The following is a 17455-nucleotide window of genomic DNA, read 5'->3' as shown; positions in this document are numbered from 1 at the left end:
TATATGAAAATTAAAAACTCAACAGAATATTGCTTTTCTATGTGTGCATCTGTGAATAGATAAGTATAAACAGATACACATACTTTTAAAAAAACATCGAGGTGAAATTCTGTAGGTTTTAGTATATTAAAAAGGCTGTGTGTCACCACTGATATAGATTGTTTTCCTTATTACCCCCAAATCCCTGTTAGGAGTCACTCCCCATCCCACTACCCTTGCCCACTGGCAACCACTAATCCATTTGTTTCTGTGGACTCACCTATTCAGATGAATGGAATCATACAATATAATATGTAGCCTTTTGTGTCTGGCTTATTTCACTTAGCATACTGTGTTTTGAAGTCTGTCCACACTATAGCATAGATCAATACTTCATTCTTTTTATGAATGAATAGTATTCCATTGTGTATATACACCACATTTTGTTTATCCTTTAGTAAGTGAACACTTGAGTTGCTTTTATCTTTGGCTATTGTGAATAATGCAGCCATGAACACGAGTGTACAAATACCTATGAGCCCTCTTTTTTCAATTCTTTGGGGTATATACCCAGAAGTGTAATTGCTGGATCATATAGTGATTCTGTTTTCATATTTTGAGGAATTGCTCTTCTGTTTTCTATAGCAGCTCCAATATCTTAATATTTCTTCCTGCAGTGTTATGTGGGTTCCTAATTTTTCCCATGTCTTTGTCAACAATTATTTTACACTAGTATAAGTATGTGTGTGTAGAGAGAGACAGGCCATTCTAATGGGCATGAAATGATATGCCCTTATGGCTTTGATTTGCATTTTCCTAATGTTTTCATATGACATACTTCTAAAAACTTCTGGACAGACCACCACTTTCACCAAACTGAAAGTGGTTTCTTCTGTAGTTGTGTGCGTGGGATACCCCTTTTGGAAGCAGGTGGTTTAAAAAAAAATCCTAATTTATACAAGATAGAATGTTTTTACAAGTATTACACAAATTAATGCTGGTTCATACCTGCATTTGATGTATATTGACATAGTCTTCACTACTTGAAATGTTGGCTGGGAAAGCTTATAGACCCCTGAAAATGGATAAAGCTCTTTACCTGATGAAGGACAGGTTTTGTTTTCCATTGCAGGTGATGCCAAGTAAGGATTGAGTTGGCTTCAGTCTGTATGTTTATATTTTTTAGCTATATGGAGAAGTGAAGGATCTTATTATAAGACAAAGTGGTTAGGAGGGTGGGCTCTGGAATCTGACAGTTGGGGCTTGAGTCATTTCTCCAGCACTTAACTATCCAAGTTCTAACATTATTAACATCCTGGTGCTGTAGTTTATGTGTCTACAAATGGGATAAAGTTACCTCATGGGATTGTCTATTAAATGAGTTAAAATAGATCAAATATTTGGGATGTTATTGCTACTTAGAAAGCAGTTGGCCACAATTCATAACCCAGTGAAGGCTAGTGTGGTTAGAGAGATGAATGGGTCACACAGGAACTTCAGGGCACTTGTCAGGGATTGAGTTCTGTCCAAAATATGAGAGAAAACCCTTAAAGTTAGGTGTGACTTGATCCAGCTCAGCTTTTAAAACCCAGCCTAGCTCAGCAGTACTCAATAGAAACATACTGTTAGCCACTTAGCTCCAGATGCTCTTTCACTGTGACTTAAGAGGCTCTGTGAGTAGATGGCACCTTTCTTGGGCCCTCTGATCACGTCACCTTTTAGAACTCTGAACTTCCATCTCCTCCCCATGTTGCAGGATTTAACTTGTGTGGGCTTTGATCTATGTAGCTCCAATGCCAGGACATCCATGTTGAACAGTAGGAGCTGAGCTGCCCCCTGGGCCTTCCCAGTGGTCAGAATGAAGTGCAGCAGGATTTATAAGATTGTCAATTATCTGGTGTGTGAATGCAAGCCCGGTCAACTTGAAAATCATTTTGTTCCATTGTCTACTAAAAATGATTATTGGGATGCCAATATAGGCTTCCTTGTTTTGTCACATACTTGGTCTTCTCATAGATAGATATAAACAAACTTCTGGGTAGATTTTACCCATATTCAACAACTGGTTCCTGTTGCTGTAAAATGTGTTGAGCCGTATTTGAAGGAACGTCCCTTCATCTCCTAGCTCTACAAAATTGATTCAGTGGAGATATTTCCCCATCTTATTGAAATGAGATGGTCAAAATGACTTTTTCTGGTAAACTTTTCCCCATGTCTGACACTGGTTTGGGTATTTGGAAAGTTACAGGGACAGGTGTTCTAGTAAAATTTTTTTAATATGTTTTAGTAAAGTTTGTGTTGTGGTCAAAGGATATTAAGTGCTTCTGCTTTGAATATTACTTTAATTTTACTTTTTTTTTTGTACTGAGGATTGAACCCAGGGTGCTTAATCACTGAGCCACATCCCTAGCCCTTTTTCATATTTCATTTAGAGACAGGGTCTCACTGAGTTGCTAAGTGCCTAAGTTGCTGAGGCTGGCTTTGAACTCATGATCCTCCTGCCTCAGCCTCCCAAGCCACTGGGATTATAGGCATGTGGCCCCATGCTCGGCTTAATTTCACTTATTTTTAATGTTTGCTTTTTTATTTCCACATTTTTTTTGTATGAATTCATACAAATATCTGTTAGCTTAAATTACTATGGGCTTTTAAAGGAACCTAGAATTAGCTTCCTTTGCCTTTAAGACAAAAACTATTCCTCACTGAGCTAAGCATTGGGTTCAAAAGTGTAGCATGCCTCCTTCTCTTACAGAGCCTAGATCTTCTAGGTCTGTGCAGCTGTGTTGGAGAGCCACATTGAAGGAGTAACCCATTTCCAGAGGGACCTTCAGTATATAGATGAGTGTATAGACTATAATGCTCAATGTTGTCCCTGAAACACATGTAACACATAAGCAAATAAGAAGATTTATAATCTAAGGTCATACACACGTTATAAATTGTCTGCCACCTTAAGCACAGAAGCCAGCGTGACAATGAGGAATTGATTACTTGTGACACTCCTGGCAATCACATCACTAAGGTTAATAATTATTAGTCTAGTGGGAGGAAAAAAAAGATAAAGAGATTATAAAATGATATTGCTTTCATTTGCAGGATCAGGTATTCAGCAAGTGGGAGACAGAGAGGCACTTTACCCAGTCTTGAGGGTGTGACTGGAGCGTAGGTGTGGGGGAAGTATATTGAGTTTATGGAAGAGGTTGGCAGTACCAGGCAATTGACAGCCTCTTAGGTCATGCTGAAATATGGCCAACTTACACCAGCAATTTGAAGCCACTGAAATTTATGGCAGGGGGATAAGCATTAGGGTTTGGGACTGGAGGCAAGCATGCCAGTCATACTCTTGTTCAGATAGTTTAGAGGCAGTGGGACCCGAGTAGTGGGTCCTAATATCAGGAAGCAAAAATCTTCAGAGTTAGAAACAAACAAAACCCCTAGGTCATTACCTGGTAATGTTGATCTTAGTTATAATTCAGATATCATACAATCCATGGTTTAAAATGCAATGCTTTTTAGTGTTAACTGAGATGTACAACCATCACCTACAACTTTAATGTTTTTGTCTCTTGAAACCGGAACTTTTCAGCTGGGTGTAGTGGCATATGCCTATAAACTCAGTGACTTGGGAGGCTTAGACAGGAGGGTCACAAGTTCAAGGTCACCCTCAGCAATTTATCAAGACTCTGTCTCAGAATAAGGAGGTGGAGGGTAGGAGGGCTAGGGATATAGCTCAGTGGTAAAAGTGTTCCTGGGTTAAATCTCCAGTACCCCTCCTCTCCCATTCCTCCCCAACCNTACCTTTGGGCCCAGGAAAGTTACTAATATTAGCCTTTGATGGGATTTTAGTAGGCATGGTCTGATAAATAAAAGTAACTTACACAATGAAATGTGGTTGTATTGAAAATTAAATGAAGATAGTTCCCGCACCCCCCCCCCAAATAAAAGCACACAAAACCTTAGCTTTTGGCTTCTACCCTCCCTCTCTTAACAGCCCTGTGCAACCACTAATCTACTTTCTGTCTCTATAGAGTTCACGATTCTGGATATTTTATACGAATGGGATCATTTTAATATGTGATCTTCTGATACTGGATTCTTTCACTTAGTGTGATATCTTCAACAATCATTTATATTGTAGCTTGTTTAAATATATCCTTTTTATGGCTGACTAATATTTCATTGTATGAATGTATCACATTTTTTTGTGTATCACTTCACCATCTGATGACATTTGGGTTATTTCTACTTTCAGATATTATGAACAACCTTAATTCTTCTGGGTGTATAAGGAATATGGGTGTATGTGTGTGCCTGGGTGTGTGAGAAAGATGCACTCCTTTCTCCTTCAGCCTCAAGTTGGGCAGCTGTGGCTTGAACACTTTCCTGAGTCCCTGTTGCTTCTAGTTTAGCCATAGGAAATGAGATAGAGATTGGGGACCGGTAGGGCAGGAGAGAGAAGTCCATCGTGTGTGCTCTTTGTGGTGTCCTTCCCCAGTTAGTTTTTTTGACTCTCTTCCATCACAGTTACTTAGTGATTTTAAATCCACCCTGGTTTGGGAAACTCAACTTGGGAAACTCAAAATTTGTAATTTTCTCTCCCCCTCCTGCTAGGTGCTGGATAGTTTACTAGTCCAGTATGGAGTGGTGGAGAGCTGTGAGCAAGGTACATGTCTTCTGAATTGCTTTCAAATTTGTAAAAGGAAGAAAGTAGAAAGAAAACTAACTGTCTTCTCTCTGTTTTTCTCTTTCTCTAGTGAACACTGACTCGGAAACTGCAGTGGTAAATGTAACCTATTCCAGTAAGGACCAAGCTAGACAGTAAGCAGTTTGAAACTTTTTAACTTTATGTAATCACTAGGTTAATTACAGTAACTTATATTTTGTGGATTTCTTAATGGGAGAAGGGATGATGGGTAGCAGAAAGAAACTATTCGTAAACTTAGACCCTGCAATTAAGCATTTTTAAAAGAAGTTTGAATGTTTAGGAACGACTGCATTTTATTACATTTTCAATATTCTTCAATGCCATTAACAGAGTAATGTAGTATACCCTGAAGTACACCCTATTTTCTGGAAGTCTTGGGCCCATGTATTGTTTCCAAGTTACAATTTTTTTCATTGCTATTGTGACACTTCATTGCTATTTTATCTGAAGCTGGCAAGTTGATCGTGGATTAAACTAATAGATGTTGTCATCTTGCTCCCTGAATTATCTAGTGATTACTATTGTCATTTAGGAGCAGGCAGACATTGAACAAATGTAACTTGCTTATAGATTTATGGAAAAAGTATAGCCCAATGCAGTTAATAAAACTTCACAGTCAGTTCCCTCTAGGAAAAGGTTCTGTAGGCTTTGAATGATCTAATGAACTGAGCACTAGAGAGAGAGAACAAGGGTCCCACGAATACTGCCTTTGACAGCTCTATTCAGAACATGAACGTGGACAAGTGGCATACAAAGCACCCAGCACAGGGCTGGGGATGTAGCTCAGTGGTAGAGCACTTGCCTAGCATGCCCACGGTCCTGGGTTCAATCCCCAGCACTCCAAGAAGAAAATAAAAGAAAAAGAAACCCTACTATTAAGAAATGAAGCACAACACTAGGTGTCAGCTAACTATAGAAGAGTCACCTCCAGATACAGTGCAGGCAGGAACAGACAGTCCCTTCTGTGTGCAAGGAAGGACGGCACCGATGGACTCTGAGTCCTAAAGAGGGAAGGGGAAATAAACCTCAAGAGAGGAAGTTCACCTAAGTTACTAAAGGCAGAACCACTCACAGAAGGACTATGGCAGGAAGAATAAGCCTGGGAAGGAGAAGGAAATTTGTATAACACAAAAGGAACTGTTTTTAAATTGGTAATATTCATATTGTACAAAATTTTAAAAAGATCTAAAGATGAGCATAGTGCAAATCTTCCTCCTTGTATTGTTCCCTAGCTGCCTCCCCTTTGTGAGAGCTGTGAGATAACCATATGGAAGACAAATGCATGTTTGTATTTTTTTTTCTTTTAGCACAAATAATACCATAACATTTAAGTGTTTTACACGTGTATGTGCTTTTTTTTCTTTCTTTTTTTGAACTGTATGCACCTTACTACTGAATCACATTCCCAAACCTTTTTTTTTTTTTTATTTTGAGACAAGGTCTTGCTAAGTTGCTGAGGGCCTCACTGAGTTTCTGAGTTTGGCCTTGAACTAGCGATCCTCCTGCCTCAGTCTCCCAAATAATGGGTATTATAGTTGCAGAAAATGATTTCATGATATGAAATGACTTATTTAGTTCATCCCAAGTTGCATATTTTGGTTGTTTTCAGTCTTTTGCAGCTAAGAACAATGCTTTGGAGGATCCATGCATATGTGTGTGAGTCCACATATAGGATAAATTCTATGGTGTAGAGTTTTGTTTCTAATTTTATTTATTAGTTCTAGAGCTAGTTCATATGCCCATCGTTGTGTGAGAGGGTTTCTCCATAGTCCCCCCAGGGTGGGTTTCATCAAAATTTACCAGTCTAAGAGGTGAATTTTCTCTCTCAAGTAAAATTGAAGGCTTTTAATGTTTTAAGAGCATTTTCTTTGTATCCTTGATTCATTAAAAAAGCTTTTTCTATGTTCATATGTGAATACACGACCAGTGTAATTCCATATCATGTACAACCACAAGAATGGAAAGTTATCCTCCATGTATGAATAATATACACTGTCATATATATCTAAAAAGAACAAATAGAATTTTTAAAAATTTATAAAGTTTTTATGACTACTTATGTCTCTTATATAAGGTCTTGGACATAATAGAAAATGTGACATGAGTGTTTTGTTTTGTTTTTAATTTCGAGACGAGGTCTTTTATAAAATGATATTTTATAAATTTTGTCCTTCAACTACATTATATAACAACAACAACAAGGGCTGGGGATGTGGCTCAACCGGTGACGCGCTCGCCTGGCATGCGCGGGGCGCTGGGTTGGATCCTCAGGACCACATAAAAATAAAGATGTTGTGTCCACCAAAAACTAAAAATAAATATTAAAAAAATTCTCTCTCTCTCTCAAAAAAAAAAATAAGAAAATTTCACCTTTTAAACCCTCAGTAGATTAGGAGATAAAAGTAAGGGCATTCAAAAAGTAGATGCATGATTTGTCGAAACATGTTTTACTCTTTACAAAGATCTGTATTGAATACTTAGTAGAATCAAGTCCTTGTTGAATGGGAAATATGGAGTGAAAGAATAAATTCCAGGGTATTTGGAGATTGTCATGTATCTGTCTTAGTTGCCTTATTTGAAAATTTACATGAGGCTAACAAAATTAAGGAGGGGATGCTTAATAGTTAAATGGGAGAAATTATGTTGGAGACAACCTACATTGCTTTGAAGAAGCTTAAGAAAAACTTTGGTAGAGAGAAAGCAGTTAGCTTCCTGCTCCTTTTAATAATAATAATAATAATAATAATAATAATAATAATAATAATAATAAAGTTCCAAAGCACAGGAAGGTAGACTGGCTAGTCAAAGCAGAATTATTCTGAACGTGCTCCTAACATGACATCTAGGTGAAGGTGGAGACATTCTTTCTCTTTTTTAAAAATTCTTTATAATAGTTATTAGTCTTATTGATACCAAGGGGAGGTAGAAGGAAGGCTGTTGGGAATTGTCTGGTTTAGATAATTAGAATACCTAAATAAATAAATTAGGCATTTTAACTAGGAAAATAATTCACAATAACCCTTATTCTAATATTCAGTTAATTTTGGGGCTAGGGATGTGGCTCAGTGATAGAGTGTTTGCTTGGCAAGCAGGAAGCCCTGGGTTCAGTCCCCAGTACCTCCCACCCTGTCCCCAAATCAGTTAAATTTTATCCAGTAGTAATTCAACCACAAGTTACCAGTGATTTAAGGCGAAGTCCTTGTCCTCAAAGATGTGCCTCCCACAGTGCAAGATGAGTATTTGAAGAGGGACCATTTTAATTTAGTTGCTATCTGTCTAGTTAGCTTATAAAAATATTGTCTGCAAAGGAGAATAGTTAACTTTTAAAGTGTTAATCTAGAGCTGTTTCCTTTGATGGTTATTAAGAAAATGTGAAAGCACATGTAAACGACTAAAATAAAATTACAGAAGTATGTTTCTATATAAGGATTCTTAGTAATATGTCAAAGACTTAATACATTTATTTATAACAAAAATTGTTTACTCTGATAGAAATGTTTTCTAAATAATATAATAAAGTATATACCCTAAGTATTAACTCCCCAGTGATTCAGGAAGCTGGGGCAGGAGGATTTCAAGTTTGAGGCTGGCCTTGGCAACTTAGTGAGATCCTGTCTCAAAATAAAAAATGACTGGGAGTGTATGTAGCTCATTAGTAAAGTGCCTCTGGATTCAGCCCCAGTTACACTGTTTCCTATTCCCAAGATGGTCCACATTCTCCCTTGAATTTATCTCTGCTTTCCTAAATCTGTCCATACCTCTTTAAAAAATATATAAATGTATATATATAAATATGTGTGTTTCTCCACCTTCTCTCAAGAATTCCAAAGATCAAAGACAATTAGAAAGCAATTGGGTATTTAAAGAAGTTAATGGATTTAAAGTCTAGAAAATTCAGTTTTGTGACAGTGTCATGAAAATTTTCAAAGTTTTCCAATAATTTTTTTAAAATATTTTTTCAGTTGAATTTGGACACAATACCTTTGTTTTATTTATTCATTTTTATATGGTGCTGAAGATCAAACGCAGCACCCCGCACATGCCAAGTAAGCACTTTGCTGCTGAGCCACAGCCCCAGGCCCCCAATAATTTTTTTTTTTTTTTTAAGAAAAGGGATATGGAGTATGCTTTTATTCTATGAGGATAAATTTTATTTGTGAGGCATTGACTATATTAGAGAAAGTGTGGGTCCTAGAGTCAGGCAGCCTTGACTTAGTAACCTTGACCTCTGAGCTTCAGTTTTATTAGCTATGCTATGAAGACTGAAAAAAAAAAACCATTCATTTAATACATGTACATATAGAAAATAGTTATCAAGCTGGGCATAGTGGCACACTCCTATAATCCCAGGGACTCAGGAGGCTGGGACAGGAGGATCACAAGTTTGAGGAAAGCCTCAGCATCTTAACAAGGCCCTAAGCAACTTAGTGAGACCCTTTCTTGATATAAATGGCTGGAGTGTAGCTCAGTGTTAGAGCATCCCTGGGTTCAAATCCCAACAGCAAAATGAGAAGAAAAAAAAAAAAAGGTGTATCTAAAAACCCAGCATACAGGCTTTCAGCAATAGTACCTTTTATTAAACACACTGGGTTCTGGGCTGCTTCTGGAGTAGCTTGAAGCACCTTGAACTAGGACTTTGTCCTCTGAACCCTGCAAGCCTGCTCCAGGCTACACCAATGCAGTGTCATTTTTCCATGACATCTTGGCAGGCCACCTACAGGTCAAATCTTGAGGTCACAAGGGCCGCATTGATCTTATTTGAGCTCTTTTCTCCTCCTGGCATCTGCTCCTTGGAAGTCTTTTGACTGCGATATGCTTGTGAGGGTGTGAGTGGAGCTTGGAAGTTTAGAGGATAGATTCCAGAGTCTAGTGGACTGGACTGGACTGGACCACTTTCCTGTCTGTGATTTTGGTCAAGTTAATCTGTTGGTTCACCCCTAGTCTCTAAAATGGGAATAATTATAGTCCTTAGCTCATGAGGCTGTTGGTATAAACTAAGATAATGCCTCCAAAGCACTTACCATAATAGGAGGTGGTGAGAGCTCAAAAGTTAGCAGCTGTTAGGATTTTCCCAATGTGTTTTTGCTGCTGGTTCTACCCTGTTATTACTCCGTGTACTGCACTTCAGATGTTGCCTGGTGGATCCTGAGGAGCTAGAGACCTAGGTTAAATGTTCATAGCTGCCTCTTTTTGTTACTTAAAGCTCTGTGATTGACACTCTTAAAGAGGATTCCTGAAATATGGCTTTATTTCTAAGATAGATTTTAACATGGATATTCCTGCCACCTTGTGGCTAAGAAAATTAAAAGATTCATAACACACAATATTAGAAATAATGTAGGATTGTTTTAAGCTTTAGTCTTAAATTACTAAATTAGTAAAATACTGAAGTTAATGAAAGCTTAAAGATCATTAAAAAGACAAGTGTATGTTTAGTGAATGGACTTAGAGCAAGACAGGCTTAATTCTCTGGCTCACCTATTTCCTTCCCTCTTCAGAGAGATGCCAAGCTAAAGCTGTCAGGGGCAGAAAGTACTCATAGGAGGATGTGTGATGTGTGACATAGAAATAACCCTGTAGAATGAGTAGGCATTTAGTTCTTATATTTTCTTGTCTGGGATTCTTGTTTCTGGAGTTTATTTTTTGTTGGAGAATAGGAATGTTCATGCTTTGAAACTGTCATCGCAGATCCTTTTATATCAGTATGAAGATCTGAATCAGGCACGCAGTTATGGTTAGAAGTGTTTAGAAGAACTTGGCTAATGCCTCAGGGAGGAAATCCACATTTAAGCTTTAAAAAAATTATGTAAATAGATTTATTATGGAAAAATAAATTAAGAATACAAACTAATTCCCTGCCATTTAAAGATAACCACTGTTAAATTTGGCATAGAGTTCGTAGACTTTGTCCCATGTATCATGAGTTTTAAAATTACAGAGATGACACTGCAAAGTTTTGTGAGCTGTTTAATTACATTTATACTACTTATATTCTCCATATAGTAGCCTTTGTAGTTTATTTATCTAGTTCTCTATTATACATCTAGTGTGTGTGTACTTGTTGAATTTTGTTTTTGCTTTGCTTTTAGGACTAGTTTAGTAATAAAGTCCTTTATATGTAAATAATCGGACTTTGTCCATAATTATTTTGTTAAGATATGTCCCTCTGCTGGGTATGATGATGGTGCATGCCTGTAATCCCAGTGGCTCAGGAGGCCTGAAGCAGGAGACTAGCAAGTTCAAAACCAGCCTCAGCAATTCACCGGGGCCCAATTCATCAAGATCCTGTCTCACAATAAAATACAAAAAGCGCTGGGGATGTGGCTCAGTGGTTAAGTGCCTCTGGGGATTTATTTCCAGAACAAAAAAATTTAAAAAATTTTAAAAATCCCTGCAAGAGTATTATCAGGTTTTTTTATAATTCTGAGTCAAATATCTTTATTCTTGGTATGTATTAGTTTGTTTCCTGTAATTGTCACTGAGTACCACAAAATGTGTAATTTACAAAGAATAAAGATTTATTTAGCCAATGCTTATGGAAGGCTGGGAAGTTTAGGTGGCTGCATCTGGTGAGGTCCTTTTTGCTGGTGGGGACTCTAGTAGTGGGGTCCCTCTGCTGCGTCTTGAGGCAGTGTGGACCCTCACATGGCATGGCAGAACACGATAGCTCAGGTTTCTCCTCTTCCTGCTCTTATAAAGCCACAGTCCCATGGAATGAGGATCTCGCCCCGTGGCCTCATTGAATTGTAATCACCTCCCAGAGGTCCCATCTCCAAATACCATGATCATTAGCATGGTAGGAGAGAGAACTGAATTTGTGACTTTTCCGTAATGGCTAAACTTCATCTTGTTAGGACCTACCTGATCACAGCAGTGATATCTGAAAGTAAAAAGGAGACTTAATGGGACTGAAGATTAGTGGTAGAGCAAGTGTGTGCATAGCATGGAAAGGCCTTGGGCTCAATCCCTAGCACCACCCCCTGAAAAGAGAAAGACTTTAGATGTGGAATTTTAGAGTTGAAACTGACTATAAGTCTCATTTTTAAATTTCATAGCTGAACAGCCAAACAATGAATGGTTTTGTGAGAATACGTAGCTATTTATTGTTCAGCTGGACTAGGGTGCTGGTCTCTCTCTATCCTTCACACTCTTCAACCTTCAAATCTCTGTGTGGACCTGTGGGGAAATGTAACTTCTCTGGGTTAATTTCTTTTCTCTCCTTCCCTCGTCCTCAAGTTGAACTAGCTATTCTACCAAGGCTTTTTTCAAGTGTAAACTATGATCCACCCCAGTAAACTTCTTATCAGTATAATTAAGTGCTGCCAACCAAAAAAAAATTACTCAGCATCTTGTAAATACCATCAGTGCAAAGAGTTAAGTAATGATGGAACACAGGATCCTGAGTAGTACACTGGTGGATAAACATCCTGAGTTCTGTTGACCGCATGTATATGTTTTGGATGATTATAATTGTTCATCTTTATGTCTTATATATACAGTAGGCTTGGTGAAAATATTTAAAAATATCCCCATGAACTTAGCTGACCACTTTGTAACATAGCTGAATATCCTAAACTGTTCAGACAAAGGTTTCAGTGGTTGATTTTAAGTTCAGAAACTGAGGATCTTTATTCATGAAAAAGTCATTACTCTACAGTAAGGTTACTCTTGTTTCTTTACAGCTGTGTTTGCATTTGAAACACTGTGGTCCGAGGGGCCATAACCCTAATATACACAATAGGGGCTCTCTGTTCTCTGCCTGAAACAGCCCAAGTTTGGAATGACTGGGACCTAGACTGTGTACTGGCACTCTGTGTCATCTGACCTCCCAAATGAATCTTTTTCACCCCCCCATAGAAAAATCTTATAAAATTAGTTTAATGAAATTTATATGGTTTCTTGGACATGTGACTGGGACATAAGTTACCAGATGTTTCTATGTATTCTGGAATTATGTGTTTGCTTCTGTTTATCCTTATAGAGAAGAATGTCTCTGTCTCAATCCAGAAATAAGGTGTTTTTTTAACCCCTTTTTTATAACATTGGCCTTCATTACTCTTCTGAAGCTGGCAACTCAGTTCTGTCATGGGAAAGGATTTAACTGTGAACTGTATTGCCTTTTATGCCTATAGATAAAGGAATGAACTTCAGGTTTTTGAAGGAAATTTTTTTTTTGTAAGAACTTTATAGTTGGGTTCATCCTCACAGACTCACATATGCATGCAATTTGATTTCAGTTCATGATCCCCTCATTTTCCCTCCCGTCCTCTTGCCCCTCTCCCATTTTTCTTCCTCTAGTAGACTTCCTTTTGCTCATCTATTAATTTATATTTAGTTGGTTCTTTATGTTATTCTATCTTCCCTCGCCCTTTCCTATATTTTACTCTAGCTTCTGCATATGAGAGAAAACATTCAACCTTTGAGTTTCTAAGTTTGGCTTATTTTTAAGGAACTTTTGATGATCTTTTGCCTGATCTTCAAAAAGGTGTAAAGTCGCTTTGAATCTCTGAAACTTCTACAGTTCCAACTTTCTATTATAATAAGTATATACCACATTAATAAAACTTGTCAGTTGTTTCCTTGTAGGAATAACCAAAATATTTTAGGGCCCTCAATCTATTTTCCCGTAAGAAAAAAGAAAACAGCAGGAAAGTAAAGAACAGCATGTTAAGGTTCTGCTATCAAGATGTTAGTAAATAAGTCACAGTGTATGCCCATTATCTTCCTCTGTTGCTTGTGAAAAGAATGTCCTCTGATTTCTCAAACTAGGAATGAAACCACCATGTGACCCAGCTATCCCACACCTTGGTCTTTATCTAAAAGAACTAAAAGCAACATACTATAGTGATAACACCCATTTCAATATTTATAGCAGATCAGCACCCAATAGCTAAGTTATGGAACTAGCCCAGGTACCTGTCAGTGGATGAATGAATTTTTAAAAATGTGGTATATGTACACAATGGAGTTTGATTCAGTAATAAAGCGTGAAATTGTGGCATTGGCCAGTGAATGGATGGCACTGTAGAACATCACGCTACATGAAATATGCCAGACTCAGAAAGTTAAGGATTGAATGTTTTCTCTCATATGCAGAAGGTAGAGCAAAATAAGGAGGACAAAAATTGTGTGTGAGGGAGTTGGATGTCATAAAGACAGAGGGAAAATCAGCAATAGGAAGAGACTGAAGGGGAAGGAAGAGAGAAAGGAAAGGGGAAGAAAATGCTGAATGATTTAGACACAATTGCACTATGTACATGTATAAACATACCACAATGAATTCTACATTTTTATATATAAAGCACTAATTAAAAATATGTAAATTAGTGTAAGATAGACCACTAGAGTAGAAGAATGGAAATAGGGGGAGGAAAAGAGGGGGCACTAGGGACTGAAATGGAACAAATAAAATTCCATGCATGTATGATGATGTCAGAATTACACAACTATTATGTACAATTGTAATTCATCAATAAAAGCCACCCACTCCCCTCCTACTCCACCCCCCCGCCAACAAAAAAGGGTTCTCTGACATAGAAACCACATGGAAACATCCCAGGACAAGCAAGCCACTGAACAATGTACATCATGACCCCAGTTAGGCTTTTGAAGAAGGTATTGAACATATCCACATGTTTGTAGACATGGAAAGTGGCACAGGTCCATTTACAGAGGTATCACAGCAGCATTTCTGGGAAGGGCCTTGAGTGGTGGGAACAGAGCATCTTCCATTTACTTTGTATTTCTGCATGACTGAGATCTCTAACAAGAATTCATTCATATGCTGGGAGCTTGACATGAGGAAAGGGAGAATTCTGGCCCAAGAGCCCAGCAGTGAGCCTCTGCAGCTGCTTGTCTGTGTCTGTCTTCTATTCTGTGCTCTCGGTACCCTTGCTGGTGCTGGGACCCATCTCTTTCCATCTCGGTCAAGAATTGCAAGTAGGGGTTGTGGCTCAGTGGTAGAGCGCTCTCCTAGCCATGTGTAAGGCACTGGGTTCAATTCTTAGGACCACATATAAATAAATAAATGTCCATTGACAACTTAAAAAAAAAAAAGAATTACAAACAGGGAAACGAGTGTATATAAAATGTAAACCACCACACAGAGCAGCAGGAGAGAGTATTGTAAGCCTGTTTTTCTTTCCCTGTGTGGGCTGCTCTCAGGGCCTGTTGTAACAGAATAGGAACAAGAACCTGAAGAGCCTAAGAAAAGTGTGGGACCTTTTTTGAGTTTCCATTTTGTTGTATATTGGGAAGTTCAAAAGGTATGTTTCTGGGGGTGTGATCATGTGGTTTTTAAAAATCTTGGCTATGCACCCTATACCATTTATTCATAAATTTTCACCTTTTAAAAATATGTAGAACATAACAATTTGGATGACTTTTATAATAAATAAAAGAGGACAGAAATGAAAGAGTGCTTAGCTCGTGTACTCATGCTTCCATAAAATTTAAAAGTAGGCAAAATTAATCCATGGTGCTAGAAGTCTAGGAAAGGAGTAATTATTGGAAGGAGGCACTCGTGGGCTTCTGAGGCACCGGTATTGGGTCTGGATGTATCTCTTTACCTTGTGAAAATTCACTGAGATGTCTACAAATTGGGTACTTTTCCACATAAACATTAAAATGAAGTTTTAAAATGGGGAGGGACAAATTCTTCTAAAATAGATACAGAGTGTGATGAATGGATGGAAAAATACTCTATTCCCAGTCTTCCTCTTTTGTGCTCATTGCCTCCCTGCCAAGTCAGATCCCAGGCTCATGAGATCAGGAACAACCGCTTTCTCAGGGACTGACTCACAGAAAGAGCTATCTTTGGTATTAAATTTTATCTATCTTGCCATGGCTTGTAATCCCAGCAGCTTGGGAGGTCAAGGCAGGAGAATCGCACGTTCAAACCCAGCCTCAGCAATTTAGCAAGGCCCCATCTCTAAATAAAATAAATAAGTAAATGGGGCTGGGGATATGGCTCAGTGATAAAGTGCCTCTGGGTTCAATGTCCAATACTCCTCCATCCCCCATTTTTTTTTTTTTTAAAACCTATCTCTTGTAAATTATGTAGAGATTGTTCATTGATTCTTTGAATGTTTTAAACATTCATGTTGTTAGAGGATGAACTGTAATGGCCATTGCATTCTGACTAGGAAACTAGACAGGACAAGCTGCCTGCTCATTTCTCCCTTGCTATTTGGGCATTTCTAAGCTGTTACTAACCTCAGGGTTAAACTCAATTAAGTGTTTGACAAAATGTTTTTTTTCTTTTTTTACTTCCTTTATTCTTTGGTAGATTGCTAGTAAGTCCCCCCTTGGAACCTGTTAGCCTTTTTCTCCCTGTGTGGACTAAAAAGGAAAAGTGTGGGAGGTGGTGGGATTGTGTGTGTGTTTGGTTTGCGATTGGTATAGTGGCTTTATTCAGAAGTTTTGGAGCTAATAGTTCTGAGTGATTGTTGCTTTGCTTAAAGATTTGTTGTATCACTTACTTTTCATTCCCACCCCTTGCTCCTTGTGAACTTTCAGAGCCTTAGACAAACTGAACGGATTCCAGTTGGAGAACTTCACCTTGAAAGTCGCCTACATCCCTGATGAAACAGCCGCCCAGCAGAACTCCTCACAGCAGCCCCGAGGGCGCCGTGGGCTTGGGCAGAGGGGCTCATCAAGGCAAGGGTCCCCAGGATCAGTGTCCAAACAGAAGCCATGTGACTTGCCTCTGCGCCTGCTGGTTCCCACCCAGTTCGTTGGAGCCATTATAGGAAAAGAAGGTGCCACCATCCGGAATATCACCAAACAGACCCAGTCTAAGTGAGTGTTACTGTGTGGTGGGTGTTCTTGTCATCCCCTTTGAATCTTAACAGAGTGTGTTGTTCAAGAACTTGGTGCCCTTCCAAACAGGTTAGGAACCTCTTTGTACAGCATTTGGGAATGTGAGGGGAAAAAAAACAACCTTGTGATTTGATATGAGTGTTTATGAGTGTTCATTTGTGTAAAACCTCAAAGGGAACCTCCAGTTTTCACACATGAATGGAAAACAAATGATACCCGATCCTCTTTTGGTGGGAAAGGCCCTGGCAGACAAAAGGGCAGTGCCAGGTTATTCCTGCCTCACCCCCTCCTCACTTCCAGCCTTCGGTGGTTTTGGAAGTCACCTTCTGGTTCTAATCCATTTCTTCTGTGGCCTCAATACAGAGATGGTTTTCTCTTTTCTTCAGTAAAGAATTGCTCATCTTATGATCCAAATTTATCCTGTGATTAAGCCTTGTTATTTAGAATGGCTTTTTCTTCAGGATGTTGTTTGATAGTATATATTTTTTATTTGTAGATGGACACAGTACCTTTATTTGTCTATTTTGATATGATGTTGTGGATTGAACCCAGTGCCTCACGCATGCTAGGCAAGCACTCTACCACCGAGCCACAACCCTGGCCCCAATTGGCAGGTTTTAAGGTGATTGTAAGATTATTGTTCAAACATTGGCGGTAACTTTTCAGAAGTAGAAAGCAACTATTTTTATTTACCACTGTACTACAATGTTCAAACATTGGAGGTAACTTTTCAGGAGTAGAAAGCAATTATTTTTATTTTTTATTTTTTTTAAGAGAAAGTGAGAGAATTTTTTAATATTTATTTTTTGGTTTTCAGCGGACACAACATCTTTGTATGTGGTGCTCCTCAGAACCCGGGCCGCACGCATGCCAGGCGAGCGCGCTACCGCTTGAGCCACATCCCCAGCCCCAGCAACTATTTTTATTTATCACTACTATAGCCACAGTGCT

General features: G+C 38.5%; 1 protein-coding gene across 1 annotated transcript in view; it reads left to right on the top strand.

Annotated features, from left to right (window-relative positions):
* The window catches only part of Igf2bp3 (insulin like growth factor 2 mRNA binding protein 3), a 143653-nt gene that overhangs the window by 91245 nt on the left and 34953 nt on the right, over window positions 1–17455 (top strand). Inside the window, exons 4-6 of the mRNA XM_015490123.2 lie at window positions 4591–4642; window positions 4734–4797; window positions 16202–16483. Coding sequence (XP_015345609.1) covers window positions 4591–4642; window positions 4734–4797; window positions 16202–16483 — 398 coding nt within the window. The remainder of the gene's footprint in view (window positions 1–4590; window positions 4643–4733; window positions 4798–16201; window positions 16484–17455) is intronic.

Source organism: Marmota marmota, unplaced genomic scaffold (genome assembly GCF_001458135.2).
Source record: "Marmota marmota marmota unplaced genomic scaffold, marMar, whole genome shotgun sequence".
In the NCBI taxonomy this organism is placed as follows: Eukaryota; Metazoa; Chordata; class Mammalia; order Rodentia; family Sciuridae; genus Marmota; species Marmota marmota.
The sequence above is the reverse complement of the archived record's forward strand: the minus strand, read 5'-3'. Positions and strand labels throughout refer to the sequence as shown.